General features: G+C 43.4%; 5 protein-coding genes across 6 annotated transcripts in view; 1 reads left to right on the plus strand and 4 right to left on the minus strand.

Annotated features, from left to right (window-relative positions):
• Window positions 1-251: 251 nt before the first annotated feature.
• On the minus strand, window positions 252-4522 carry dmc1 (DNA meiotic recombinase 1; the record flags this gene model as incomplete). Its single annotated transcript, XM_083687426.1, has 13 exons — window positions 252-373; window positions 520-636; window positions 760-820; window positions 927-1041; window positions 1302-1375; window positions 1640-1731; window positions 2057-2129; window positions 2299-2340; window positions 2586-2638; window positions 3323-3405; window positions 3843-3989; window positions 4111-4155; window positions 4466-4522. 13 exons carry the CDS (start codon window positions 4520-4522, stop codon window positions 304-306), a joined length of 1029 nt encoding a protein of 342 aa, XP_083543552.1. The 3' UTR covers window positions 252-303.
• A 598-nt stretch (window positions 4523-5120) lies between these two features.
• On the minus strand, window positions 5121-8237 carry tomm22 (translocase of outer mitochondrial membrane 22 homolog (yeast)). The gene is made up of 4 exons (XM_083687420.1): window positions 7717-8237; window positions 7186-7304; window positions 6723-6840; window positions 5121-6249 (listed from the first exon to the last, which is right to left on the minus strand). The coding sequence occupies exons 1-4, from the start codon at window positions 7807-7809 to the stop codon at window positions 6175-6177; spliced, it is 405 nt and encodes a 134-aa protein (XP_083543546.1). The 5' UTR covers window positions 7810-8237; the 3' UTR covers window positions 5121-6174.
• Window positions 8238-8622: 385 nt separating this feature from the next.
• Window positions 8623-12582, plus strand: maff (v-maf avian musculoaponeurotic fibrosarcoma oncogene homolog F). 2 transcript variants are annotated; one of them, XM_083687454.1, is made up of 3 exons: window positions 8623-8765; window positions 10021-10105; window positions 10296-12582. In XM_083687454.1, exons 2-3 carry the CDS (start codon window positions 10073-10075, stop codon window positions 10737-10739), a joined length of 477 nt encoding a protein of 158 aa, XP_083543580.1. In that variant the 5' UTR covers window positions 8623-8765; window positions 10021-10072; the 3' UTR covers window positions 10740-12582. The 2 variants fall into 2 exon arrangements, with proteins under 2 accessions (XP_083543580.1, XP_083543581.1); XM_083687455.1 differs by having other exon boundaries at window positions 8665-8765; window positions 10059-10105.
• Window positions 12583-14643: 2061 nt separating this feature from the next.
• On the minus strand, window positions 14644-23505 carry tmem184ba (transmembrane protein 184ba). Its single transcript, XM_083688235.1, has 8 exons — window positions 23479-23505; window positions 21669-21902; window positions 20596-20761; window positions 17546-17636; window positions 17223-17390; window positions 16823-16992; window positions 16362-16562; window positions 14644-15552 (listed from the first exon to the last, which is right to left on the minus strand). Exons 2-8 carry the CDS (start codon window positions 21900-21902, stop codon window positions 15323-15325), a joined length of 1260 nt encoding a protein of 419 aa, XP_083544361.1. The 5' UTR covers window positions 23479-23505; the 3' UTR covers window positions 14644-15322.
• Window positions 23506-24364: 859 nt separating this feature from the next.
• The window catches only part of csnk1e (casein kinase 1, epsilon), a gene marked incomplete at its 5' end in the record, with an annotated part of 5206 nt that continues 3281 nt past the window's right edge, over window positions 24365-26289 (minus strand). Inside the window, 3 exons of the mRNA XM_083687894.1 lie at window positions 24365-25853; window positions 26015-26077; window positions 26215-26289. The exon at window positions 26215-26289 is cut by the window's right edge and continues 65 nt beyond it. Coding sequence (XP_083544020.1) covers window positions 26045-26077; window positions 26215-26289 — 108 coding nt within the window. The 3' untranslated portion in view covers window positions 24365-25853; window positions 26015-26044. The remainder of the gene's footprint in view (window positions 25854-26014; window positions 26078-26214) is intronic.

A 26289-nucleotide genomic window follows, 5' to 3' on the forward strand; every position in this document is an offset into this window, starting at 1 on the left:
GTACTTGAACAAAGCACCAAGCAGATATCAAACTACCTTCTGACAATTGCTGTAGGTAGAAACTGAGTGATGAAAGCAAGAGTATACACACATCTAATGTTTTTATTTATTCATCAAAGCAAAACTTCATTTGTATAAATAATTTAGCTAATAAGGTATAAGTTAAATACGAACAAACCTGAAGAATACAGTGAAACATTATTAGTATAAGTTAATATATTACAATTAATATCAACAAGTGCGTAAGGAGTTGCAAAGATGATGATGTGTGGTTCTCTTCTGTAGGTACAATAAAGGGGCTTCTCATTCTTTGGCATCAGCTACTCCACCCAGAGTGATGGCAAAAGTGGCCTCACTCTCAGGCATATCAGGGCTGTAGGAGGTAAAAGTTTGAAGCTATAAGAGGAAGTAAATCTCACATAGCATAGGTGTGACTTCTAGAAGCGTTGAGTGAGTGATGCATTTTTAGACTACTACTTGAGACACACCTCATGACATCACACAAACTGTGGTAACCACCTGTCAAATATCTTGGCAATTCTCATCTCTCCCCGCCCTTTCCTCAAGCTGATTCGTGTGGTGGATGCATGTGCCAGAATGTGACCTCCAATCGGCTTCTTGGGGTCAGCTTGGAACCTGACAGACAAAATAAGCCTCGCTGTCAGATTCACAGCCCAAACCCTCATGAAACTTTAGCAAAGAGCGGGAATCGAATTTTAGTTATACTAATTCTATTTTATGTGCGTACGGGTCACTTACGACATCCCAGCTCCAGGGTCTGCAGTCATCTGGTTGGTGACAAACACAGCAACGTTGTATTCTGGGGAAAGCAGACAATAATAGGAACAGAGGCCACTGTGTGACATACACACACAGTGAACCCTACACGTAGGATTCAGCCCCATATATAGCCCGAGAGTCCAGACCTTCAGAGATCTTCTGCAGACGGGATAGCATCTGGGCCAGTTTTTGCTGTCTCTCTGCCAGCTCCCCTCTGCCAGTGAAGTCAACCCGGAACAAGGCCATAATGGAGTCTATGATCTGAAGGGATCAACCAGGAGAGATGACTCAGAGCCACAGACACAAGAGCAGAGGGGATGAAGGTTGAGACTTGAGTGAGAAACATAGTGAATCTGTTATCTACTCGACTGGAACCTTTACATGCTATTCGAGACAGAAAAAACCCCGGAAACAGCAAGTCATAATGCATACAGGACGATGAATTGTGTGACAGCTGAAAGAGAGAGTGTCAAAAAAAATGTTTAGCTTGACAATTACAGAATTATCTTTCCGCTTCATACCAAAAGTTTGAAGACACCTCCTTCTTCATGGAATTTGGCCGCAACAAAGTCCAATAGCTCCATCTGGTGTTCACCTAGAGATGGAGCAGGAGTAGTCCAATACATCCAGAATGCAAAGTCCAAGGTATGCAAACACCAAATCCTCTGATGTCATAAGAACCAGTTATGAAACCCATCTGTCAGGCTCAGCTGTATGACATTGTACACAAATGTAAACTAATGACAAAGAAGATACAGGTATGTGTTTCTCCCCAGGCAATACTTTTCAGGTTTAGACACTAGACACAGTGATAAGTGGGGGTGATGAGTATCTAACTGAGTTATGTTGTAGGTCTTACTGGTATAAGCTCGAGCATACAACACGTTGTCCAGAACAGCTTCGTGGTCCACATTGAACCTGTCTGCTATGTCTTTCAGTCTGTCTGGGCGACTAGGAGTTACAGATCAAGTTAAGTAAAGGAACATGGGATTTAACTAGAGACTATGCATTAGGTAACATGAATAAACACATTGTTAATAACTAAACATGTTGTGACATGTCCACGGACGTGGTTTTTAATCCGCCAGTGTCTTTTCCCTGTTGTTTTCAAGGGGAAGGACGTATTTGCACGCTCCTCCACAAAAGCAGTGCGCCTTGCTTCTTTGTAGTCAAAAACATGTTTGGCAGACACAGCCCCTCAGAAGGACAATTAATCATAGGCGTAAACATTATTCTATCAACAGGCCTGTAGCAGCTCTTTGTGAAACTGAGATACAATGTGTTCTCCGTGTCGATTAAGATGACTTTCCCTCCAGTGTAGCCGTCCTCTCCAGGAAGCTGAGCTGTGACTGAAAACAAAGACATGGATGAAACCACTATGTGACAGAATATCTGAAGATAGTATTATTTATTTATTTTTCAAACAATAAGAAGTACATCTAAGAAGGGATTATGTTTCCTATTTTCTCTAAAAAGCACTTAAGAAACCAATTTCCCCCTGACCCTCCTTTCACATACCACAAAGTGTGTGAGAGAGCTGCGTCTTGCCTGTCCGGAATTCTGAAAGACAAAGCACATATTTACAATGAAATTGCAAGAGTATGATACATGTCAGGTCAAAGGCCCAGCTCAGACATAAGACCACATCAGAGGCATTGAGGGTGGAATCCTAACTTGGAGCATGTGTAACTCCAACATTTGCGTAAATCTTGACATCAGTTGGAAATTTGCATAATGATTTGACTTAAGCACACAGATCTCGAGTTAGGATTCCACCCTTACAGAGTAGCAGGATGGGAGCTCACCTCCAAACGCCTCAGTGATTGCCATACTCTCTATGCCTCCACCGAGCAGTTTACTGTAGAGAGATAGAGATCATGAGAAAAAATAGGGGTAATATGGGTGGGTAGTGCAGTACTGCATCAACACACAGTGTCCTCCAGAAGTATTGGAAAGAGGAAGCATTTTGTCTTCTTTTAGCTCTATACTCTAACAGTTTGGGTTTGATTAAATTAATTAGTAATTAAACAATTACTATAATGTTAAAGTTAGAGATTCTCAGCTTTAATTGAATGTTTTCTTTTTTCAGATTGGTTTCACCATTTAGAATCATCTTCAGGCAGTTATTGTATAGAAAGGATTTTCGACCAAATACTAAACATGAGTACTTTATTTGGACATTATATTATTTTTTGCAATACTTTTGGAGCCCTGAAATAGGGGGGAGTATGTTTAAAACGTGTTGTACGTTCTAAATGGTGAACCCAATCTGAAAAAAACCCACTGAATTAAAGCTGAGAATTTCTACTTTGACCCCATAGTAATTAGTTTGATTTGAAATCCAAACTGTTGAAGTATATCGCTAAAAGAAGAGAAAATGCTTCCACTTTCCAATACTTATATTTGAAGTGATTGTTTGAGGCTAAGTTTAAGAAAAATTGTAATAGAATTTTATCTATGTCCAGATTTGCATAGCTTAGGCCATGCTTTCAAAGTGAGTACTGCAAACAGTAAACATTGTCATGTTGGGGCAAATCTTAACTCAAACTCGAGGCTTCCAGTCGTGACATGGAACACTTGTTTCCTTTTCGTACTATATTCAAAGGCTGTCAGGAAACCAGTTGTCTACAACAGAAAAAGATAAAAGAGTATAAAATGTAAACTGAGTGGAGGCAGACCTATTCAGGAAGGTGAAACATTTCAGATAAAAATGTAACTGATCAAATGATTCCCTATCTCCTACATGACAGAGGATCACATTAGTTATACGCAATACATTTCTATCTACTTTGAACCCCACTGTACATACCCCAGTCCACCATACCTCAGCTTTAGGGGAGGCTGGTGGAGGTAGAAATCAGAGGACTGGCTCATTGTAAAGCATCAAACACACATGTTTGATACCATTCCTCATTCCATTCAATGCATTACAATGAGCCCGTCCTCCGATTTCTTCCTCCAGCAGCCTCCCCTGCTCAACTCCTAACCCTAATCTTTATGGCCTAGAAGACAGCATAACCTGTCATAAGGCTCCAAAGTCCTTCATGTTAGTCCTCTCTCACCAGAATTTTCCCAGCAGCCTCTTTGATTTTGTCCACCTTAGCCTCAGATAGGCCCTTGATGTTGCACAGTGCCCTGCGAGTGGTCATCTGTATCCCCTTCACAGTGCAGATACCAACCAACTTCAGCTTCTTGATGTCTGCCACATTCTGTTGCATTGAATGAAGAGAGAGAGAGAGAGAGAGATTACACCTATCACCTCATTGTTTTGATGGAGAGAAATAAAACAACATCAGCCAGCTAAACTTTGTCCTCTGTTAAGATACTCACAATACCATGCTTCTGTAGGAGGTCTATGTCTTGGAAAAAGGATTCCTGTGGGTACAGAGAATTCCAAAGTCAACTCAGTTTCAAACTATGTTAGAATTGACCAACAATGCAATCCGACCGCTAGGCCTGCCCTAGGTAGGACTCTAACTGACACAACATCACATGAATTGACTGCCATTATACTAACATAGAAGATATTGTGTACTGTACATTATGTATCAACAAAACGTCCATTACACCTCAGTAAACGTCAGAAGGTAAATTGCTGAAGAGGCTAAAACACCTCGTTACCAAGACCACTGACACCTTCAGCCAGGCACATTGATCATACTAGACCTCATCATCCTGGCCTCACCTCATCCTCTTCGAACCTAGCTTCATCTTCCACAACTTGGTCCTCCGCAGCTTTCATACTGATTAGCGCTAGTAGGTCAGTAAATCGGGCTAATTATTTTAGATCAATTGAATAAGAGAAAACATTTGGGAGGCGAAAAGATAGATGCTTCTGATGACAGTTAATATCGGTAGCAACCGTTGAACACTTTAGCTAGCTTTAGCTACATACACTAGTATGTAACAGCTGGCTTTTTCTTTCACTGCTAGATACTTCACTAGTCAGCACTCAACTTGATTACACTGTAAATGCCTAGCAGTTTTTTTTTATTTCTTTATACAAAGAACATACAATCTAGATTAAAATAAATATCGTTTAAATTAAAATAGTTTTCTAGCTGAGGCAAGTTACCTCTTACTACTCCAGGTGGCGGGAATCTTGACAGAAATTCTCACACGTCACCTCGTGCGTAAAGTTCACTGTCAATCAAATGATTACAAGCGCGAGAATGCTCAGTACAGAATACCACGTTGACACATTGTTTTACGAATAAGAGATATTTGATATTCATTTGATTTGTTGTCGATTCTAGTATTCTGTACTACTGTTGATAAATGGTCATATTGTGTAAATAATCCCACCAAACTAACTGGGGAGAAAGGAGAGGAGGCCAAAATCACAATTTTCTGGATGTGTTTATTCCTGCAGTCATGTCGAAAACACAGACATAGATTTGCTCAGGGAGCAGAGGTAAGAGACCGTTAATTCCAAAGAGGAGACAACAGAAAAAAAGTAACTGACATTCTCTCAATCTTAAAAGGACTGTATGGGCACATTAACTTATTTTATTAGAATTAAATGCAATTAAAGTGCTATTAGAAACTTACCAAAATAGACTTCTTGCAGGCATTTCTGTGATGGCTTAATGCCCACATGACACAAAGTCTCAAGCAACAGAAGTAATCCGATAACTCTTTCTGAATTGGGACTCCCTGTGCAACAATTCTGAATAGGAAATGTACCACTCACAATGAATATACAGTTTTAAAACCCTATATGGCTTAGTCTTTAGAGAGTCTCCTGGCCTGCTGGTCTTTGTTGCACCCAAGTCGATACATCAACCAAGTCATCAACTCAATAAATAGGGTCACGTTACCTGGCCCCTCAGGTGTAAGCCATGTGTTGATGGTGAGGTGACAACAAACGCCAGCAGACACAGGTAATCTCAGTGACCAGCTGTGAATAGGACTGGTCTATGCAAGTAATGTCAAGTCTACCATGATCTCCAAAACCGGACGTGAGTTTCAAGGCCAAATGTAGCTACGCACCCACATGAAAGACCACACACATACACACTTGGTAACCACTATAAAGTCAATATCCTCCCTTCAGTTATCCACCTTCACCTGCCCCCCTGGAACACAAACATATTTATATCACTATATATAAAAAAAAGAAGTAAAAGGAAAGTGCTCAGAAGTCAGTCTCTGCAGGATGTTGGAAGTCAGAGAGACAGCCAGAGGGACGTTCATATTGCAACACCCAGGAAGTGACATCATCATCCTCTACCCCCCACATGCCAATCCTGGATGTTGGAATGAGCACTTGTGCTGACCAGATGCAGCTTTGTCTTCTCCTTTTCCTCCCTCTTATTTGTCTCTCTCTCTCCTTCTGAGCCTCCCCTCTCCCTCGCTAGTTGTAGCCGGCTGGCTGACAGAGCGACATTTTCGTCACATTTTCCCAGGAGCTGGGGGCATCATTCCTGGCATCCCACCTGACATTCCAGTGTTTGGTCCCAATAGAATCTATAGTGGGCATCACAAATACATTCATTAATGCATTTAAAACGTTGTAAATACTGATAGGTGTGCTTCTGATTTGAATCATTCACAGATTTTCAGTATGAAAAGGCTGACACCATGTTAATTACCTGAGAAGAGTATACTTATTCACAACTGGCATATCAGTACATTTCTGTCAATCTTTGAGGACCACTGCTGCTAGACTCAAACAAGTGATTTCATTAAAAGGAATCCTTACTTGCTGGGTTATAAGAGAGTGATTATTTGCACTAGGACTATTGTCACTTTTCTTCTATTGTCACTTTTTTTTAATTACTCTTAAGTGTCAACTTCTTGATTGTTGTTGACTGTTGTTGTTGAGCGAGGAGCAAGATCCCAATGCATTTCACTATGTCAATTACGGCTGTACGTGATGTACGTGACAAATCAAATTGTTTTTGATTTAGTGTGTTGTCTGGGCAGTGCAGTAGGCCCACCTGTCTCTGCTGCTGTAGCTGCTGCTGCTCCAGCTGTAGTCTCTCAGTCTCAAACACCACCGGAAGCACCAGGATCATGAAGGAGGTAGTGCCCACCCAGAGTGCTGCGCGGGAGAAGCTGACAAACACATACACAGGCATGGGAAGTCAGAAAGGGCGACAAAATAGCATACTGAAAAGAGAACTGGAGTGGTATTGGAATTCCAGAGGGGCTTTTCAAAACAATTGTTGTCCATTTGGGCACATTGCATTGTGCTTTATTCCTGAATCGAGTCCATATTGTGTCAAACATATTCAACCGATAATCACTAATCGCTCATTCATTGAAACCTGTGTCTATGTTGATCTGCTTCTGCCAATGCAGTATCAGTGTCACTATATTGTCCCCAGACTACATCATTGGCCTGAAGAGAGAGGTGCAAATCACACTCACAGAAGCCTGTGCAGTTTTCAGCATGCTCACCTGTACAGATTCTTGGCCACAGTGACCGAGCAGTATGCAGACACCTCAGCTGCAGAGCGCATTTTGTCAGGGAACATCTCAGTAAGCCCCCACAGTCGCTCCATGAGAGTCTCATCCAGCTGGGGTGAACGAAATAGTATAAATTAGTGCAACAGAACAGACATAAACTTCACGCCATGACACAGAGTACAGAGTAGGATGGAGGTAATCATGGAGGAAAGATTTAATTTAGACGTAAAATATGAGGGTCCTATAAAGTAAACTGTACAACAAACATTTGACAACTAACAAGGGACCAATACGCCAATTTCCCGGAATGACATGCATAAAGTAGCTAGATAGCTACTTGGAAAAAACCTGGCTGTACGAGCTACTAAGTTACTAATGAGGTTAGCAACTGTGTAAGCAAATGCTTACTAGCCGGGCCTTCTATTGCTGGCAAGACAATCGGATGCAACTAGAAATAACGTCTAATTCTGAATGATGATGGTTATAGTGTGGCATTAGTCACGTTGTCATATCCATAACTACCTCCTCGTCCTCATCATCTCCTTCGATCTCGTTTTCAAGGGGCCGGGTCTCAACTGGGCCCACAGCGGGGGATAGTTCCTCAATTCCAGCCATGGAAAGCTGTTCTTGCGCCCTTTACCAGCTGGTTTGATTAGTAACGCAAAAAGTATCTAAATCGCTGGAAGGGTAAATCGGTATTTGGTGGTTTTACCGTGATATTATAGATTTTTCCCGGTTTGAATAAATGTCGGACCGACAAGGCGTGCATTGGTCCTGCGACAATCCGAGGTCACTGGGTAGGCTGCATGTGCGATGGATGACGGGAATAAGGGTCAATTGCCTGCTTCGCTATTATAAATTGCGCCCCCTATCGTACGAGATGTATACTAGCAGGTTTCTGGAATCAACAAACAGTTGTATTTTTTTGCTCTGAAGTAACTGTACCATAAAACCAGAGATGATATATGAGATAGACTTTGATAGCACCACTGTAATACGGCTATATATCTTTATTAGCCAATATGTGTCATTTTTGTTACCACAATTTTGATCAAAACATTAAGGTGAAAAAGCTACATGCAACATTCCTATATGTATATGCAGTATAGACGTGAAATGCAATATTAACTGTGAAAATACTAGTCATATCAGTGTGTGTGTTTTTTTTCCATCCCTGGCTTTCGAGACAGAAGAGCGAGCTCCTTCAATGAGCAAAAGCACCCAATTTCCGTTCCTCTATAGTGCATTTCTAAGAGCAATATCATAGGGATTGAGGAAGCAGAAATTCCTTATTGTTTACATCCTTCCAACTAGTACGCTGTGGGGGCGGGAGGATCCGCCCTCATTCTTTCGGGTTTACGTCATTGTTACTGTGTTTTTTATGAATGAAAGAATCCAACCCCACCGAACAGAGTAATTCCGGGAAAAGGCGGACTGACATTTTGTCGCTTGACTCGCTTCGACTGAACTGATATTTTGACGTTTCTGTGGGTTAAAACATCAATTTTACTATTGTGTCGACAACGGAAGGACTGGGAACTGGTATTCGCCAACGACATAGCCAAGGACAAGTGAGTAAGCAGCTGTTTGCTTTTCGGGTTAGCTCGCTGGCGTAATCCATGTTGCTGGCTAGCTAATGCTAACATGTTTTTTAGCTAGCTAGCTCGCCCTGTCAAAATCGCTTCATTTTGGCGACAACAATAGGACCCTGTGGTAGTTATATTTGCTAGTGTTCTATATGTATAAACTATGGATCTCAACAATCAGCTAATTTTTTTTACATTTGTGTTGGATAATATATTTCTAAGAATTAAAAGGTTCTATTTAAAGCACTGCTAAAATGGATGGCGACCTGCGCAGTTGTGATGATGGCTGTCTGTTTACTATCGCTGCGAGCTAGCATGCTACACCTAGCTCGCCAGTTCCCTTCCGTATAAGGAAATGGGTGGATTGTTGTTGAGAATTAAATGTTGACTTAGAGGGAGAAACCTCTCGTTTCATATTTGATTACGACTAATTTGTATGTTGTATTATATTATTGAGTCTCTGGTCCCAGCAAGTTTTTGTAAGGTAACAGTATTGTCGACACCCTAAAATCCATTATTCGTGTAGTAAAACAGTCATGTATTGTATTTGTAGACACATAATACTGTATTGAGCACTGTAAAGTACTTGATTCTAGATGTTGAGGAAGAAGAGCCCGTCGTCAGGGACACTTGCGGCGGGTAGCTTATTGCTGAATCACTATGACTTGTCTTTATGAAACGGTCACAGCGGTTTACAACAGCGCCTCGTGGTTGGACACCAGTTGTTGCATGTACGGTCTCTTGGAGTCTTCCCACACATTTCGGGAAGCACGCTGTGTTGTAAGAAAATAGTCCACAAATAAGCAAGTGCCACAGCCTTCAAATAAAATAAGATATATCTTGTACGTAACCGGTAACCCAGTAAAAGAGAAACCTTTCATTTGACTATGTTTTCTATAAGTCAGTTCTGCATTAACTGTAATAGGAAGAAGTGATTACTTTGCTAGGGGAACACCTGCCTTGTGCAATGTGGGATGGGCACCACATAAGTTCCTTTCACAATTCTATTCAGGGGAGCAATCATTAGCTTTCAAAACCTAATTTATTCTTGGCTACTGATTTTAATGAAAGACCACTTTTAGAAGTGTGATAAATGTTTTCTCTCTCTCTTTGGGATGTTCCTAAGACTGATATGAAAGATCTTTGTAAGCGCAGAAGATGGAAAACCTGGGCTACTTGACGTTTTCTTAGATTAAACCTGATATTATATCCACTCTTTCCGTCTCCCCATATCTTCTAGAACGTCTAAATCTGTATTTACTTGTGTCGGAAACACAGGACAGAGCCAGACCATGACGTCAGAAAGATCCAGCAAAGCCCTGAAGGTATACATTTTTTCAATAGATTTCTTATCAAAAGAATGACAAGCCGTTAAACGAGAAAGATTGTGCTAACCTAAATCTCTCCCCTCCTTTCTCTCTTCCCTTTCTCCTCCTTAACCCCCTTTTATCTCCACCTCCCTCTGTGTGTCTCTTCCTTCCCCTCTGCCTCCACCCTCCACCTCTCTTCTCCCAGGTGAAGAGGGAGTGTGGTGAGAACGTTCCCGTGCTGTCAGACAGTGAGCTCATGTCCCTGTCTGTGCGGGAGCTCAACCTGCACCTGCGCGGCCTGTCCCGTGAGGAGGTCCAAAAACTCAAGCAGCGCCGCCGCACCCTCAAGAACCGCGGCTACGCGGCCAGTTGCAGAGTGAAGCGTGTGTCCCAGCGCGAGGCCTTGGAGCAGCAGAAGAAGGAGCTCCAGAGAGAGGTGGAGCGGCTGGGAGCAGAGAACGCCGGGATGAGGAGAGAGCTTGAGGGACTGGGGGCTCGTCTGGCCGCCCTGCAGAGGTTCGCCCGTGGGCTGGAGTCTGGAGGGGGCAACCTCCTTGCCACAGCCCCTCGCCTCAACACAGCCTCTGTGATTACCATAGTGAAGACCCCTCCACAGGCCCACGTCCAGAGAGAGCAGGGAGGGTCCTAGGAGGAACTACCAGGGCTGGGGAGGGACTCATGCACACACTCTTACACACACAGGCTGAGACATACACTGCACTTACATCATATATACACATGTGCGCGCGCACACACACGCATGCAAAGAGCGCAGGAGAATTGGAGGAATACATACTAATAGGCACTTACAGAACTCTGCTGCGTGTATGACTTGATACACACATGCACGCGCGCGCACACACAGTACATACATACACACATACACTGAGAATAGTGAGGTTTTCATGGTCAGTGACAAATACTCATACAAACCTGGTCTACACACAGGCCTACACACTCACACAGACTGTAAAACAGTGGACTATAAAACAGTAACCATTGACAAACCCGACTGAAGCGTAACAGACAAGAAAAACAGGACTCAGACACACAGACACCATCCCTTGACAAAGCCAGTCCTGCTGCTGGTGCTCTCTCTTATACTGCTCCTCAAAGGCCGAGCCAGCGCTCTGCTCTCTAGCATGGCAACTAGCCCACTACAAAATGCCAGGGTTGACCGGACACTTCTGCAGCTTCTTCCAATGCTAGTCTTGTGTTTTATGCCATCTCACAAATCACATCTGTTTGGTCTGGAGTCTTGTCCCACTGTACTCCTTTGTGTCGATACTATTGTGCTTTGCTGTGTTGCAGTCTGTAGTGGCTACCTGGGTATTTTCCAACTGTACCACAGTGCACATTTGCTATGTAAAAGAGCAAGGCTTCGGTTGTACCTAGACTCCCAACTGCAGATGTTGGTCATTGCTGGAAGGTGAGTCGAAAAACCCGCATCTCGTAGAATGCTATGTCAATGCAAATTCTATTGATACATTCCTTTATCTGTTATTTTGTAATGTTTGTACAAGAGACAAAAATGTTGAGCGACATTTATCAGAGGTATTCTATTTTATTTGTATTTAAAGATAGATATTACAAAAAGCTAACGAGTGCTGTGATGTAATGTATGTTTCAAATACCTGCGTATGACTAGTTTGGGGAAATTCTCACGTCTAATTATTGTACTGAGTGTGGCGATTATTTTTGTAATGTTAACTGTCGTAACGATGAGCTGTTTAGATATGCTAAAAGCCGATGGTCATTTTGCTGTAAAGATGATTTTGGTATGCGTGTACGCCATATTTCTACTAATTTCATAGTGGCTTGTTGTAGGGATATTATTTTTCTATCAAGTACCAAGGTGATGATGATTATGTGTTATTGTTATTTATGATCAAATTTACTAAGTTTGGTTCTGAAATGGCACGAGAGAGGCTAGCTCTGTAGAGAGGGAAAGAAAAGAACTGAAGGAAGAAAAGAACGAGATGGTGAGAGAAAGAGAGGGGGAGAATTTGGACATGGAGGTCGGATAGGGGAGAGGTGATGGAAGAGGGGTTCAGGAGGTAAAAGAAAAGAACTGTGAGAGGAAAGAGGAAAGAATTGAGGTGGTGCTTAATTCACTTGAAAGCCTTGTAACATCCATGATTTTTCAATAAACCCATGTTAACTCCAATAGACTGGGGTTCAATGGGGCTTAGACCATTGGATAGTAATAGCAATATGATTTAGAACTGTCAATATGACACATTATATTGTGTTGATAAATATCCCCGTAAGATATAACTAGCTATATCAATATCAATGTTGCATAGCATTTATCCTCAGTAATATCTAAAGTCTAATGTCTCAGATTTATGTCAAATTGTGCTGGATGTTTTGTAATACTGCAAAACGAAAATGGTCTTTGTATTTATTACATGTATTTTTTCTATGGTGAAAATTAAGTACATTGTCTATTTTATATATTAATAATTGAATTAAATGTTGTATATATTGTACATATAATGATGTGATTGTGATAATTTTAACAATGTGAAATATGGAAGTTATTCAGCATGCATTTCTAACCGTAGTATAGTGGCTGTGAACGGAGCTCTCAGTTGTGGTGGAGGTAAATAATAACAGCTTTTAGAAATGGAAAGACAGGATATGATGTCATAACTGATCATGCAGATCACATTGTTCAGGTTAGTGCTTTCTCACTGGTGGGTTTCATAATGACTGAGTGAGGGGGAAGCAGAAAGGAGAAGTGTGTGTGTGTAAAAACCAGTAGGGCAGAGGTTTATTTAAGGAACAAGAACTGCAGAGAGGAGAGGTAAAAATAAGCAATGAACTTGTAATGTCAATTTCAGAAGATGAGCAGATATGCAGATTTGTAAAATGTCTCGCGCAAGGGATTTACGAGCTTTCATTGATGAATTTGAGTTACATGTATTTGTTTTAAAGATAAATAACAACCAAGTCCTAAAAAAAACAATATGCTATTTATGTTGAAATAAATGAAGAAAAAAAAACAAGGAGACAATGTTACAGACAAAACTAAATATCTTTATTTTCTCTTCACTTATTTATTTGTTTGAATATCATTTGGATGAAAAATAGAAGCATAATGAGCAGCTTTATAACAAAGTACAAAGAACCAGAACGAAAAACAGCCATCAAAATAAAGACAGTTATGGAGGGACAGTACAAAACTAAGCCTTTCTTTATTTACTCCAAGCTTTACATCAGCGTCAATATTCTATCAATATTTGGACTAATATTCCCCCAGTATATCATTTAAAACATTATTTACAATATCCTGTGTGTTCAGCAATAACGTGTACATCTCAATAATAAAATACATCCTAGAAGAAGAAGAGGAACAGAAGAAAAGAGGAAGTGGAGAATTAAATGGTCTATTGTGTTGTCCGACTGATAACTGAAATGTTGGGACAGTATCCAAGTTCCCATAATTCAACTTGACAGAGGACTCAATAAAATGCAACAGAACAAGTTGAGGTACCATATAGTATCAAGCACCAACTCTCTGGTACTCTCAAGTCCTACTGTAGTTCGATGAGACATGACATACTGGCCTCAATAATATAAATATAAAGCAGACATTCTGATCATACTTCAATGAAAGACATCCAGCCACAAGACAGATGCAGGCTAGCCTCCATGGACCATGTGCCTTCCTGGCACACATTGTGCATTCAAATTCAAGAGTTTCCCACCAAGATTTAGCGATATTGATTATGAATTCTGAGATATAGGAGCACTTGAATGCAGCATAACTTTATAATCCTAACGTGTACAATGTTTGATAATGACTTATCTGCATCTCATAGATAAGAGTGTGTTTGTGTGTAGTAGAGCCCATATCTAATATCAGTCAATGCTGCCCTCTGGTGGTAGGATAGAACATCAAACAGCAGTGACTCAATCCTTCTTTACAGTATAATGGCAGCCATTCAGTATGACTCACAATGACCTCAAACCTCAACTATGGAAAATGCAATATCACATTCCCTGTGTGCAATAACAATTGGCTAAATGAACAGACAAAACAGCAACTTAACCACACTTGGTTACAAAAAGCATGTTTTCTCAGGGGGTTTTCTTGCATCTAGTTACATTTCTCCAGTTATTCTCCTTGCTGTAGACTGTGCAATGCTTGTCAATCTAACCGGAAATGTATATGTTGAAAACATCAATATACTCCTTATCTGATATACCTAACATAGTCGTAACCTATATTCCTCTCTGCCCAATGACTACTGTACGCTCATAGATAGAACCGTAGATATAGAACAACTAAGACATTCTACCCAGATCCTGTTAAAGTACATTAGTGGCCTGAGGTCTAGAGTGGCTGAGTGAACATGGACTAGAGCCTGTTCTAATCCCCACCATACGAATAATGCCCCAATTACGCCAGTATAATCCAGACTACTGCGATGCTCACCCTCACCCTGCCCGCCCGCTACACACTGGAGCAGATTTCTCTTAATCTATAATCTGATCATGTGCTGTCACCCCCCCCCCCCCCCCCCCCCATCTCTAATCTGCCCCCAATGAATCAATGACAACAACAACATCATACTTCACACAACTGCCCTTTCCTTCTCCACTCACACCGTCCCTTTAAAACCAACTGTAAACACTGTCACCATGGATATCTATGAGAAAGACCGGGCCTCCAACTGAAAAACGTTCAAACCAGAAACATTAAATGACCATACAGAGGCAGAGTAGCACTAGTCTAAAATTACTTCATACATTTGGTGTGGAATATCTAGTTGAGGGGATATTAGCAGACCCACTTCCATCATAAAATCACACTTTTATCAAAACCAAACATACTGTATGTCTCAAAAGTCAAGTATAATTCGGTCTCAGAAAATCCCCCCAAAATTCCTATGACCACTGAATCTTTTTAGACAATGGTTTCGACCACACTGGAAGCATGTTCCCACTTAAACCCAAGTGTTTATGAGTCAAGAGTTCCTTTGTAAAATAAGTGTGTGTGTGTGTGTAGTACAGCAAATATGGACTAGGCTACTGTACTTTAAATGGTCCTGTATTGAGGTGCCTAACCCCAGACAAGTTCTCCCTCTATCAACACACACTATAAAACCATTGTACCATCCCCAGTGAGATTGTGTACACATTCGTACAGAGGGGCACTCTGACTCTACCCCACGGCCAGTAAAGAGGGCAAGGTTTAGGGGAGTGTGTGTGTGTGTGAGCGGGTTAGAACTCGTCATCAGAGCTGAGCAGCAGGGTCTTCTCAGTGTCTCCTCTGGTGCTGACGGTGCTGTGTGTGCGGGACACAGGCGGGGCAGAGCCCTGCTCCAGGGTGGACTGCTGGGTGTACTGCTGGTAGGCAGGGGAGAAGTTATGGATGGCATCCTGGACCATGTCCCCAGGGTTCATGGTCTCCTTCAGGCTGCTGGAGATGCTCTTCATCGGGGCACAGCGACCTGGGGGAGGGGGGCGTAATAAAGATTAAAATGGGAGTTAAGGTGGTTGTGAAATAACTGCTTGAGAATTAGATCAGCCAAAAACACAAAGTGAAGTAAAATGCACCGCTGGAAGAATCCTACAGACAAGCATAAAATAAACATTTCATCCACAGATGGATAACAACTTAAGTCCAGGTGAAAAACATAAATAAGGAAGTACAAAGAAAAACTAAAAGGAGAGCAAGACAGAACATAGGACTGTAACCATAGGAACGAAGCGGGTTCAGGGAGAGGAAACAACCAGTTGTAGACCTACCGAACTCTCCATACGTAGGAACAGGGCCTTTATAACGCAGCATAGGGACAAACGGGGAGAGAGAGAGTAGGGAAGAAGGGAGTAGGAATAAAAAGGCAAAATGACCAAAGAATATGGAAAATTATGGAGAGAAATGAAGGAGTCCAACAAAAAGATGAGGGGGAGGAGATGATAAAAAGATGGTGGAAAGCGGGGGGATCATTTGGAGGAAATGGCGGGAATATAAAAGCAGGTAAAGCGGGTAAAGAAGGATAATGGAAGGGATGAGGACAAATTGAGTGACGAGAGAAAGAAGAGAGAGAAAGAAAGAAAGTGAGTCAGTGAAAAGACTAGTGACATCATAGAGTAAGACAAGTTCTGCAAATCTGTGTGGGGATCCTTAAAAATAGCACTGAGTCAACAACCCTATTGGCTAAAATACCACTGACCAACAACCCTATTGGTTAAAATACCACTGACCAACAACCCTATTGGTTACACACCCCCTGCCCTCCCTGTCCTCTCTCCTCACCCTGAGAGTCCAGCCTGGAGCTCTTGTCCATGTAGACCCTGTAGGTGAAGGCATGCCGCAGGGCCACAGAGGCAAAGAACATCTCGATACAGATGATGAAGTTCTGGTAGCCAGCGGCGACTGTGCCCTCTCCCACTGTCACCTCAGGGGAGCTGATCTTGGGGATGGCCCCACACTTCTCTAGGATGGCCAGCAACAGGCCTGATAGAAAATACAGACACATGGGGGCCCATTAAATACAGTCGACGCACAACTCACTAATGGCATTGCCGTGTTCCCAGGCGTGTTCCCAGGGTATGAATTACCTCACTCATAATCAATTACCTTCAGTACCACTACATTTGGATTTAATCCGGTAACTGACTATATATAGGAGTGTGCAAGTTAGAGGGTAATGATTGCCGTGTGTGTGTGTGTCACAGACTTCTGTTACAGTGTGTGTGTGTGTGTGTGTGTCTCACCCTGCCAGAAGGAGAGGAAGATGACAGACTTGACCATGAAGAACTTCAGCATGGGGCCGTAGGGTCTGAGCAGGTCCCTCGTGGAGAAGTAGAACAGGAAGAGAGCGTAGAGGGACAGGCTGACTGAGATGTTGTACACTATGGACACATACAGGTACCCACCGGCCACACTGAGGGACACACAAACACACGGGACACAGGATCAGAGAGAACACCTTCAGTGGTGGCTGTGGGCTCTGGGTGCCATGCAGAAATCTCCCAACCGAGACATACAGCAATTTTTGCATTTATCACACAAATCATTATTAACAGAACACACAAAACAGGCTATTGTTGCTGACACACACAAATAATAGGACTTGTGCTAGGAACAGATAGGATGGAGAGTTATGTGACGTACTTGAAGTCTCCGTCGCGGTATTTGCCAAAGGCCTGCAGGATGACGGTGACCATGGCCATGAGAGGTTTGACCACACAGAACTGCAGCGTGGCCTGTTTGCAGAAGCGCAGGAACCCAATAGAGTAGGACTTCCCCCACAGACAGCATGTCCCATACATACAACTGGACCTGGGGATGGACGTAAATACTGTACATGTTAGACACAAGACCAACCAACACATACACACTAACATAGGGACAGAGAGACAGGCAGCATTACTGGGAGAACACACACACACACACACACACACACACACACACACACCATAGTGGAGGAGACTCACTCGATGGGCTTTCCTCTGATCTCGGCCATGATGGCACTCTCTCCTCCGAGGTACTCATAACACAGGCTGAGGAAGTTATAGATGACAAACGCTGTGGAGGAAGAACACACATCTGATGAGAGCTGGACCAGCATGTAAAGAGTGTGTGTGCGCGTGCGTGCGTGCAATAGACAAAAACCCAAACAACAGGGGCGCTCAGTGGCCTAGCACACTAAGGCGCATACCATATCATCGCAAGGTCCCTGGTTTGATTCCGGCCATCGACATATCCTGCATGTCATCCCTCCTCTCTCTCACCCATCCTTCCTGTCAATCTCTACTATCTCTATCCCAATAAAGCAGAAATGCCCGAAAAATATATTCAAAAAACAAAACAAAAACAACAACAACAAATGAAAATAGATGATATTGTTGAGCCTATAAAATAATCCAAACACCGATACATCCAGCGCCATGCTTTCTGCTCTCCTGCTATGGCCATGGAAAAGACCAGAACCCCTGTCCCCTTTTAACCTCTCAGGAGAGGAGATGACAGTATGACAGGAAATGAAAACAAAAGGTGCCACCAGACCACCCAGCGATAACCACTGGGAACTGGTTGACTTCCTGTACAGAGGAGAGTGGCACCCATAGGGGAGCCCCCCCACTTCCTGTTCAAACAGAGCAGATAAGACCACCAAACCCAACACACTGCACATCGACACCGATCTGTATAACAGCCACATTGACTCACACCACCACCAGTAAAGACACATGCACATCAGGGGAGGCTAGTGGAGGTAGAAATCGGAGGACGGGCTCACTGTAATACATGAAATTGAATGAGGAATGGTATCAAACACACGTGTTTGACACCATTCCTCATTCCTTTCGTTACAATGAGCCCGTCCTCCGATTTCTACCTCCACCAGCCTCCCCTGGTCCATACCCTATAGACAGTGGTGGAGAAGTGGAGCAGCAGCTCCTGTTCCCGGGGGAGGAGTGAGAAATGTCACGTCTGTAGGGGAGTCACACAGCAGGTGGCAGTGACTTTGCAGTGTCTGCTGTTCTGTGTGTGTGTGTGTGTGTGTGTGTGTGTGCGCCCTCTGGTCAATGCTGTGTGTGTGTGTCCTCTAGTCTATGCTGTGTGTGTGTGTCCTCTAGTCTATGCTGTGTGTGTGTGTGTCCTCTAGTCTATGCTGTGTGTGTGTGTGTGTGTCCTCTAGTCTATGCTGTGTGTGTGTGTGCCCTCTGGTCTATGCTCTGTGTGTGTGTGTGCCCTCTGGTCTATGCTCTGTGTGTATGCCACTGCACTGTGACTGATGGGCTGTGTCAGCTGAATACAACCGGGAGGGATTACGGTCTCCCACTGACCTGCAGGCTCAGAGCAGAAATCTATTCTAATGGACACACACACACACACACACACACACACACACACACACACACACACACACACACACACACACACACACACACACACACACACACACACACACACACACACACTTCGTACAGAGGAACAATAAACACAGGTAAACACACTCTCCATTCTCACCTCTGACCAACTCAATGAAAGACAACCTGACTGTGTCCAGTGGCTTGTTCATGACCTCATCTCTCCTCATGTTACCTCAATGTGACCGTTACAGAAGCAAGGAAAGAGCCAACCCAGATCCATTCTCATTGTTCTCTCTACTGGCCTCTAGAGGCACAGGCTGTCACTGTCTCCTTAACTGCTCAGCAGTATTGTGAGAGTGGGAACTGAAGAGGCAAGTCAGGGCGAGAGCGTGTGTTAAGTGTGAACTGGACAAGCAAGTGAGGGTGACCTTTTGTGAGTGTGTGTTGGACTGGCAAGATTGTGTGTCTGAGAGTGTGTGCTGGTGTGTGGTATAGTGCATGGACGTGTGTAACAGTATGAGAGGGTGTGTGTGTGTGAGAGTGAGAGTGAGAGTGTGTGTCTATATTTAGCCTGTGTGCCCAGGGGAACAGACTCTGCTGTGAGCTGTAGCTACCATGTGTCAACCAGATCTCAGCTGCAGCACTGGCATCAGCTCTCCTGTCATCTCTCACTCTCTCTCTCTGTGTCTCACTCTCACATCCTCTAACACCATCACTCTCTCTCTCAGTGTGTGTGTGTGTGTGTGTGTGTGTGTGTGATCTCAGCAGCACAGTTCTGTTTACCCATGAATAAACAGAACCAGGGTGACCCCATATCACAGACACCAGACCACAGTCGGAGCAGACTAGAGCAGACTTTCAGAGATTGCAACGTACTTCATCACCATTTGTTGATTTCAATGTTAATTTGAAGATGTTTACAGAGAAAATGACAAAACCCAGGAGCCAGATAACTCTCTTGAAACTAAGTTTTTTCTGCTTTTGTGTGTGTGTGTGTGTGTGTGTGTGCGTGCTTCTGTTAGGTGGATGACCTGAGTATTTATGACCCAGAGCTCATTTACACTTCCTATGGGACTCTCCGGAGCGGCTGTTGCTACGGTGATACGGTAGGCGCGTGCGTGGCTGAATGCGGAGTTAGTTTATTAGTTTATCTGCCAGCAAGTTTGGTTGAGGCATCCTCATTAGGCTGCAGTTTGCAGTGAACATGGTTGCTACGCAACAGGATTTCCCTTTCCAGAAATCTCAGCAGGGCTGGGAACAACAAGCAAGCAGAGGCAGAGAGAGGAGCCCAGTAGGCAGCCATCAGTCTATGGGGCTGCACCATGCCTCCCACACTGGCCCTAAAACAACACCAAAACACACTCCCAAACAACCAAATAGCTGTTTATCTAATCCACTTGTTGACAGAGGAGGCCACAGCCAGTCTGAGGCCACAGCACTGCAAATCCATTCTAATTCCATTTGTGTATTTCTCATTCATTACAGTGCACATCATGTAGTCTATGAGGTTGTTTTGTTACTAGTGAGGTGAGGCGAAGGGTGAATTTTCCATATCAGGGTGGACGATATGGACGTTCTATTGTATTCTGTTCTATTGTATTCTGTTCTATTGTATTCTGTTCTATTTATAACACCTTCAGTGGTATTCCACTGTGTCTGTGAGGTCTTACCCTCGTAGCAGTCTCTGACCGTGTCGAAGTAGACGTAGTACTGGTCGTTGGTGAAGAATAGAAGGCTGAGCCAGGAGTCAAAGGCGTAGATGGGGACGATGAAGAGGATCCGCACGATATGCCTCTGCTCGTTGGGAGAGCTGTAGTAGCGCAGGTGCATGTAGATCTGAGAGATGGGGATTGGGATTGGGGGGGGGGGGGGCAGAGAAAGAGGGGGGGGGAGAAGAAAAGAGAGAAATTGAGAAAAGAAAGAGAGAGAGGAAATGTTCACATCGATTTTCATTGATATGGACACAAGAGCAGCATTCCTCCTGTATCTCAACCTGTTAATAATTTACAAGATGTTTTTGAGGAGGACAAAGACTGTGAGAAAAAGTATAACAAATATCACAATGACGATCAATGTTTAGCGCCCCTTTTTCTCAATCCAAACATCAGCCACCACGCCCTCTCAAGTGTAAGACAGGTGGTACCGTTCATAAGGTGAGTGTTCATGCTCCGGAAAACAAACAGGAGATGCATGCTGTTGCTAGGTAACCTGTGCTCTCTGACTGGGCAGATGCATCTGTTGTTCGAGCATCACCTTAGCTGTACCCTCTCGTTACATAACGCACGCACACACACGCACACACACGCACACACACACACGCACAACCACAACAACTAGAGCCAAGATTCCAGGCCAAGTGGCATGCCAAGACAGACAACCATGGTGTTTGTAAAAAACAGCATTCACAAAGCAACAACCACTCATCCCGACAATGATTCCATGTTATTTCTTCCTTATATCAGAGAACCCCTGGTCTGTCTAGAGCTAGTCAGTAGCAAACACACAGACTGAGTGATCTGATACGTGTCTGGCCTCTACCACTGGACTATCATGCACTGTGTGCTTCCAATAGCTCAGCTGGTTGGTGCATAGTGCTTGCAAGCCCAAAGTTGAAGGTTTATATCCTGAATGGTGACCGTATAATGTACTATACTGAGTACATACAGAGGTGTTGACTGTACTTTGCTCAGTATAAAACCCTCTGCTAAAAGCCTGCGTCAGTGTGCCAGTGTTGTGTTATTACCTGGTGGCAGGTGAAGAGCAGGGCTGTCCAGACGAAGAAGCCAGACACGGCCTGGGCCGCGGGGGTCATGAGGAAGATGGGCTGGTCGGGGGTTAGAAGGGGGGCCTCAGGCAGCCAGGAGATGTTAGGGCCTGCGGGGGCCATCGTAGGAGAGGGGCCAGGGGCCACACCCATGGGGGAGTCCTCTCCTAGCCGCTCAGAGAGGGGTACGTCACGCCTCCACAGTCTGTCCATCTGAACACAAGCAAGCACACACACAACTGAATATTCAACCAATGACTTCTCATGCAAATGGCAACAACCACAAACAGTGGGAGATTGGACAGATCGTTTTGAATATTGGGTGTGGATGAAAACAAAAGCATTACTGTACATTTCCCGTGGCAGAGGACATGACACATTGATGAATCATCAACTAGGGATATTGGACATGTAATCTATGCTGATAAGACCAGAGATTGGGGAAAAGCAGAGGAATGACAAGGACATGACTCAGGTGTGGGTGAGGTGGAGAGGTTGAGATGACTAGATACCAGGAGAGAGAGAGAGAGAGAGAGAGAGAGACATACAACCGTGACAACAATCATGTCTGACTGATAATACCTCAACCTCAGCAGGTCCGACAAGAAGTACCATTCATGTCCAATTTAGCAGCATAAACCAATGATAGACAGAACAGAGGAGGCTGGTGGAAGTAGAAATCAGAATTCCATGCGTTACAATGAGCCCATCCTCCGATTTCTACCTCCACCAGCCTCCCTTGCTACAGAATGTCTTCTTTTATTCCATTAGGGGGACCAAACATAAGTGGAAGCAAGTTATACAACTAGAATTCGCCACTCATTTCAATGTGACGTTCAGTTGAACAGCTGTGATATTCTGCGGGCATGTTTGACTTGGTTGTTGTCTCACGTAATAGATGTCAGCTTGTGCTTGGAGGAGTCCTTGATATTACTGAAGAGAATAGAAACATAACAACACACACAGACACTCTAAAAATAGCATGGTGTGATTCATACTGCCTTTCTTAAGCAAAATCAGGGACAGCAGTGACACAAGGGGCGGGGGGGGGGGGGGTCATACTGATACATGGTTCTGCTACCAATATCAGAGTCATTAACACAGCAGCACAATAATGGACAGACTGATGTAAGCCACACACACACACACACACACACACACACACCCCTCTGTCTCAACACTGTGCAGTCTAATACAATTAGATTAGATTGATCTCTGCAGCCACTGGTTGATTGTGTGGGTGTTGGAGCCTTCCGGTTACATATACCCCATGGGGAGTCATTTGTATTGGTTTGCAGAGGATCAGCAGATCAACATGCAGAATGGGACAGAAGTGAATGCATCAGCGGCGGTCAGAGGACACACACACACACACACACACACACACACACACACACACACACACACACACACACACACACACACAATGGCCACGACTGCGAAACGATGTTCTGCTGAAGCCCAGGGACATCTGTGCATTTCATTTGAAAGGCAAAAGGGCAGTCAGTGACACACACACACACACACACACACTCTCTCTCTCTCACTCTCACTCTCACTCTCACTCTCACTCTCACACACACACACACACACACAGGAATGATATAGCTGACAGAGTGGCAGGTTGGGGAGGACAATTATAAAGCAACAGATGTTAGACAGAGAACCAGCTCAGTACATATCAGTAATTAATACTAATTAATGATATGGGTGACAGCCAGACACTGAGATAAACTACTTTGATTGGGCACACCAACAAAAACACTGATTTTCTGATCGAAACTCTTACCTTTGCAGTTTGATTGCCCTCTAATAAGTTGAATTAAGATGACGCCTGAATTTGGAAAACATGCCTGATTAAATTTTTTTATGGATATTTTGGAAATAATAAACTGTTTAAAATATCAGCAGATTAATTCACTATTCATTTAGTTTTATAGGCTTCATGGCCATGTATTCAATTTTACAACTAAATTCACAGGCTAGATCAACTCACCTAAAACCAGCTGATGCTTCCAGAGAACTTTCTGTCGGCCAGTGCGGTCTAGAACCAGAAATAAAACAGAAACGGCTTATTTCCACAAAGCTGCCATCGTTACTCCGACATCCATGTTTATCTCCCAGTGCAGTTCGCTCGGTTGGAAATCTTTGTGTAAATCCAAGAGTTCAATTAAAATCTCAGTTCTTGAGGTTCGGGTCTCATTTTAGCGTAGCTTTGTCTTTTCTTCCGTTCTGACAGTTTATCAAACTACACAAGTAGAATGTATGTTTTATTGCTGTGAGTTTGCACTCCGTCATTCCTTCTTTTCCTTTCCCTACCTCGGCGTTTGCCAACCAGTCGCAATCCCCCTCGGATTACAGGAGTAGATCAACGGCACTCGGTCCACTCCGTAGGTTCGCTCGAATGACAGCAGCCTGCTGGCTGCACCAATCACAGCCAAAGAACACTGAGGAGCAGGAAGTAGATGGGGAAATTGCGCATGCTTCGATCTATTTTGAGTCCAATCGAATTTTGAAGATAGCCATAACATAAACACACACACACACACACACACACACACACACACACACACACACACACACACACAGCAGACAAGGTAGTAAGTTGTGCATATCATCTTTATTGATTCATAAATATACACAAATATCATTGTTATAAAGTCTAAGCATGGTAAAGAAATGTACAAGATATCAGTGCATCCACAGCCATATCCCATCAGTGAGATCCATCTTTAATATTGTAGGCTCTTTGTCTTAACCCACCATCCAAGCCCTATGCAGGTTAATAAATCTCTTTTACTACATTGACATCTTCAAACAACGTGGCTTTACACAAAACAATTATTTACACGGGTGTAAAAAAACAAAATAATGAACATAAAACAAATCGTAACTTCCACCACTCTATACATTGTATCTTTCATGCTACTCCTCACATCTCTGAAGTTTGAATAAGGCTTGTTTACTTGTCTGTCACTTTCTTCCCTTACAGATTAACTAAAAACACAACCAAAACAACCATTTGAGTAAAATAGCTTCCTCCTCTTCCGTAAAATAAGTAATATTCCCCAATAACATCCCCTTGATGGGACATCTGGTCTTATACCCCAAACCTGGTGTAATAGTAATAGTACCAACTGTGCACACAGAGCAGCAGGTGCCAGCTTGTAGATCCTAAATGTGTCAAGCCAAACAGAGTAGAATTGAAATGTCCTTAATTATATTTGGTTAAAATCTACCAATAATTTATAACTAGGAATGTCTAAACAGCAAAGACAGAGAGAGAAAATGGGTGACAGCCCATCTCTCTGTGCCTCCTACCATTCACCGCTCCCTTGACTCATGGTCAGTCCACTGCTAAAACCAAGAGAATGACAAACTAACAAGACAAGAAGACATTCACAGACGTTGACTAGATGCAAACTCACTTCTCTAAGCAGCTCAGCTGCAAACACTTTTACATTCCCTTACTTCATCCTTTCCCCATTTCTTAACTAATTCTGCCCCACATCTCTCTATCCCCCCCTCTCTCTCTCTCTACATTTCCTCTTTAGCCTGAATTCTTAAAGTCAGTTGTTTTGTGATCCAGATGAGCTTCTCTGAAATTCCGTATGATTATTGTTTATCTATTCAATTACACCATTACTGTAGCTGTAAATAGCTCTCATAAGTTGGAAATTCAATGCGAGACAAAGAGTTTAGACTGTGTTACACATGTGCCCATAGAACAACACCTCAGCAATGGCTAGAATAACCTGAAATTGTCCTTCTGCACCAATAGGTGCATGTTTGTTTTTGTTTTATGCACATTGAGCTGCTTCTGAGAAGATGGGACTTGTATGATCACATGGATCAATTGGTAGCCAGCGAATGAGTGTGAAGGAGAGCTAAGCCAGGAGTAGACTCATTCACCAGCCTTGGGTCTCAGAAGCCTGGAAAGCTAGGCTCAGTAAAGAGAATGTCCTTCTGTCCTTCATCTTTTCTCCAGGTGGAAAATCAGGTCATACTGCCCAGGCGTACACACACACTCACTTTCATTCCTCCTTTAATATGACCTTCTCCTTCTACCTTTTCCTCTCTCTCTTTTCTTTTTTTCCCCCTCTGTCTTCAGTGTCTTTGACCCACTCTGGTGTTTTTAATCCAACAACTGCTGTGGCTTCAAAACTGTCAGAAACAAGGGAGACAACATTTCACTGTCTGTTTATAAAAGCATAACATATTTTTTTTCTTGTCTAAATATTACTTAAGAAGCCAAGGAAAGTTGAATTGTCATTCCTTAAAGCATTCTCAATGCAAATAGTTGTGGCCGTCTGACTTGTCCTTACCTGCCAGTGTCCAGAGGGCGAGAGAGGAACTCACTTTCCCAGGTGTTCAAACGGCACACTGACCTGGGTGGGGAGAGGGAGGGGCAGTGGGTTAGAGAGATCAAGCCTTTGAAGGTGGAAGCACAGATCCAGGATCAGTCTCCATATGACCGTAAGTCAGTGTCTTGTGACAACTTCATCCTAATCCTAGGGCAGCCTACCTGTGATGTGGCGATGCGTGACTGGTCGAGGCGGGCAGTGAGGTCAGAAGAGGACACGTTGGCGGGAGCGCCCCG

Source organism: Argentina silus (assembly GCF_951799395.1).
Source record: "Argentina silus genome assembly, chromosome: 16".
Lineage (NCBI taxonomy): Eukaryota > Metazoa > Chordata > Actinopteri > Argentiniformes > Argentinidae > Argentina > Argentina silus.

Coding starts and splice junctions, on each gene's coding strand:
- tomm22 (XM_083687420.1), bottom strand. CDS start 7,809: ATGGCTGGAATTGAGGAACTATCCCCCGCTGTGGGCCCAGTTGAGACC. Junction 6,841..7,185: donor GTGGCCAAGAATCTGTACAG/GTGAGCATGCTG, acceptor TGTGTTTGTCAG/CTTCTCCCGCGCAGCACTCT. Junction 6,250..6,722: donor AGCTACAGCAGCAGAGACAG/GTGGGCCTACTG, acceptor TGCCCACTATAG/ATTCTATTGGGACCAAACAC.
- tmem184ba (XM_083688235.1), bottom strand. CDS start 21,902: ATGGACAGACTGTGGAGGCGTGACGTACCCCTCTCTGAGCGGCTAGGA. Junction 20,762..21,668: donor TGCTCTTCACCTGCCACCAG/GTAATAACACAA, acceptor CCCATCTCTCAG/ATCTACATGCACCTGCGCTA. Junction 16,993..17,222: donor TACCGCGACGGAGACTTCAA/GTACGTCACATA, acceptor TGTGTCCCTCAG/TGTGGCCGGTGGGTACCTGT.
- maff (XM_083687454.1), top strand. CDS start 10,073: ATGACGTCAGAAAGATCCAGCAAAGCCCTGAAG. Junction 10,106..10,295: donor GATCCAGCAAAGCCCTGAAG/GTATACATTTTT, acceptor CTCTTCTCCCAG/GTGAAGAGGGAGTGTGGTGA.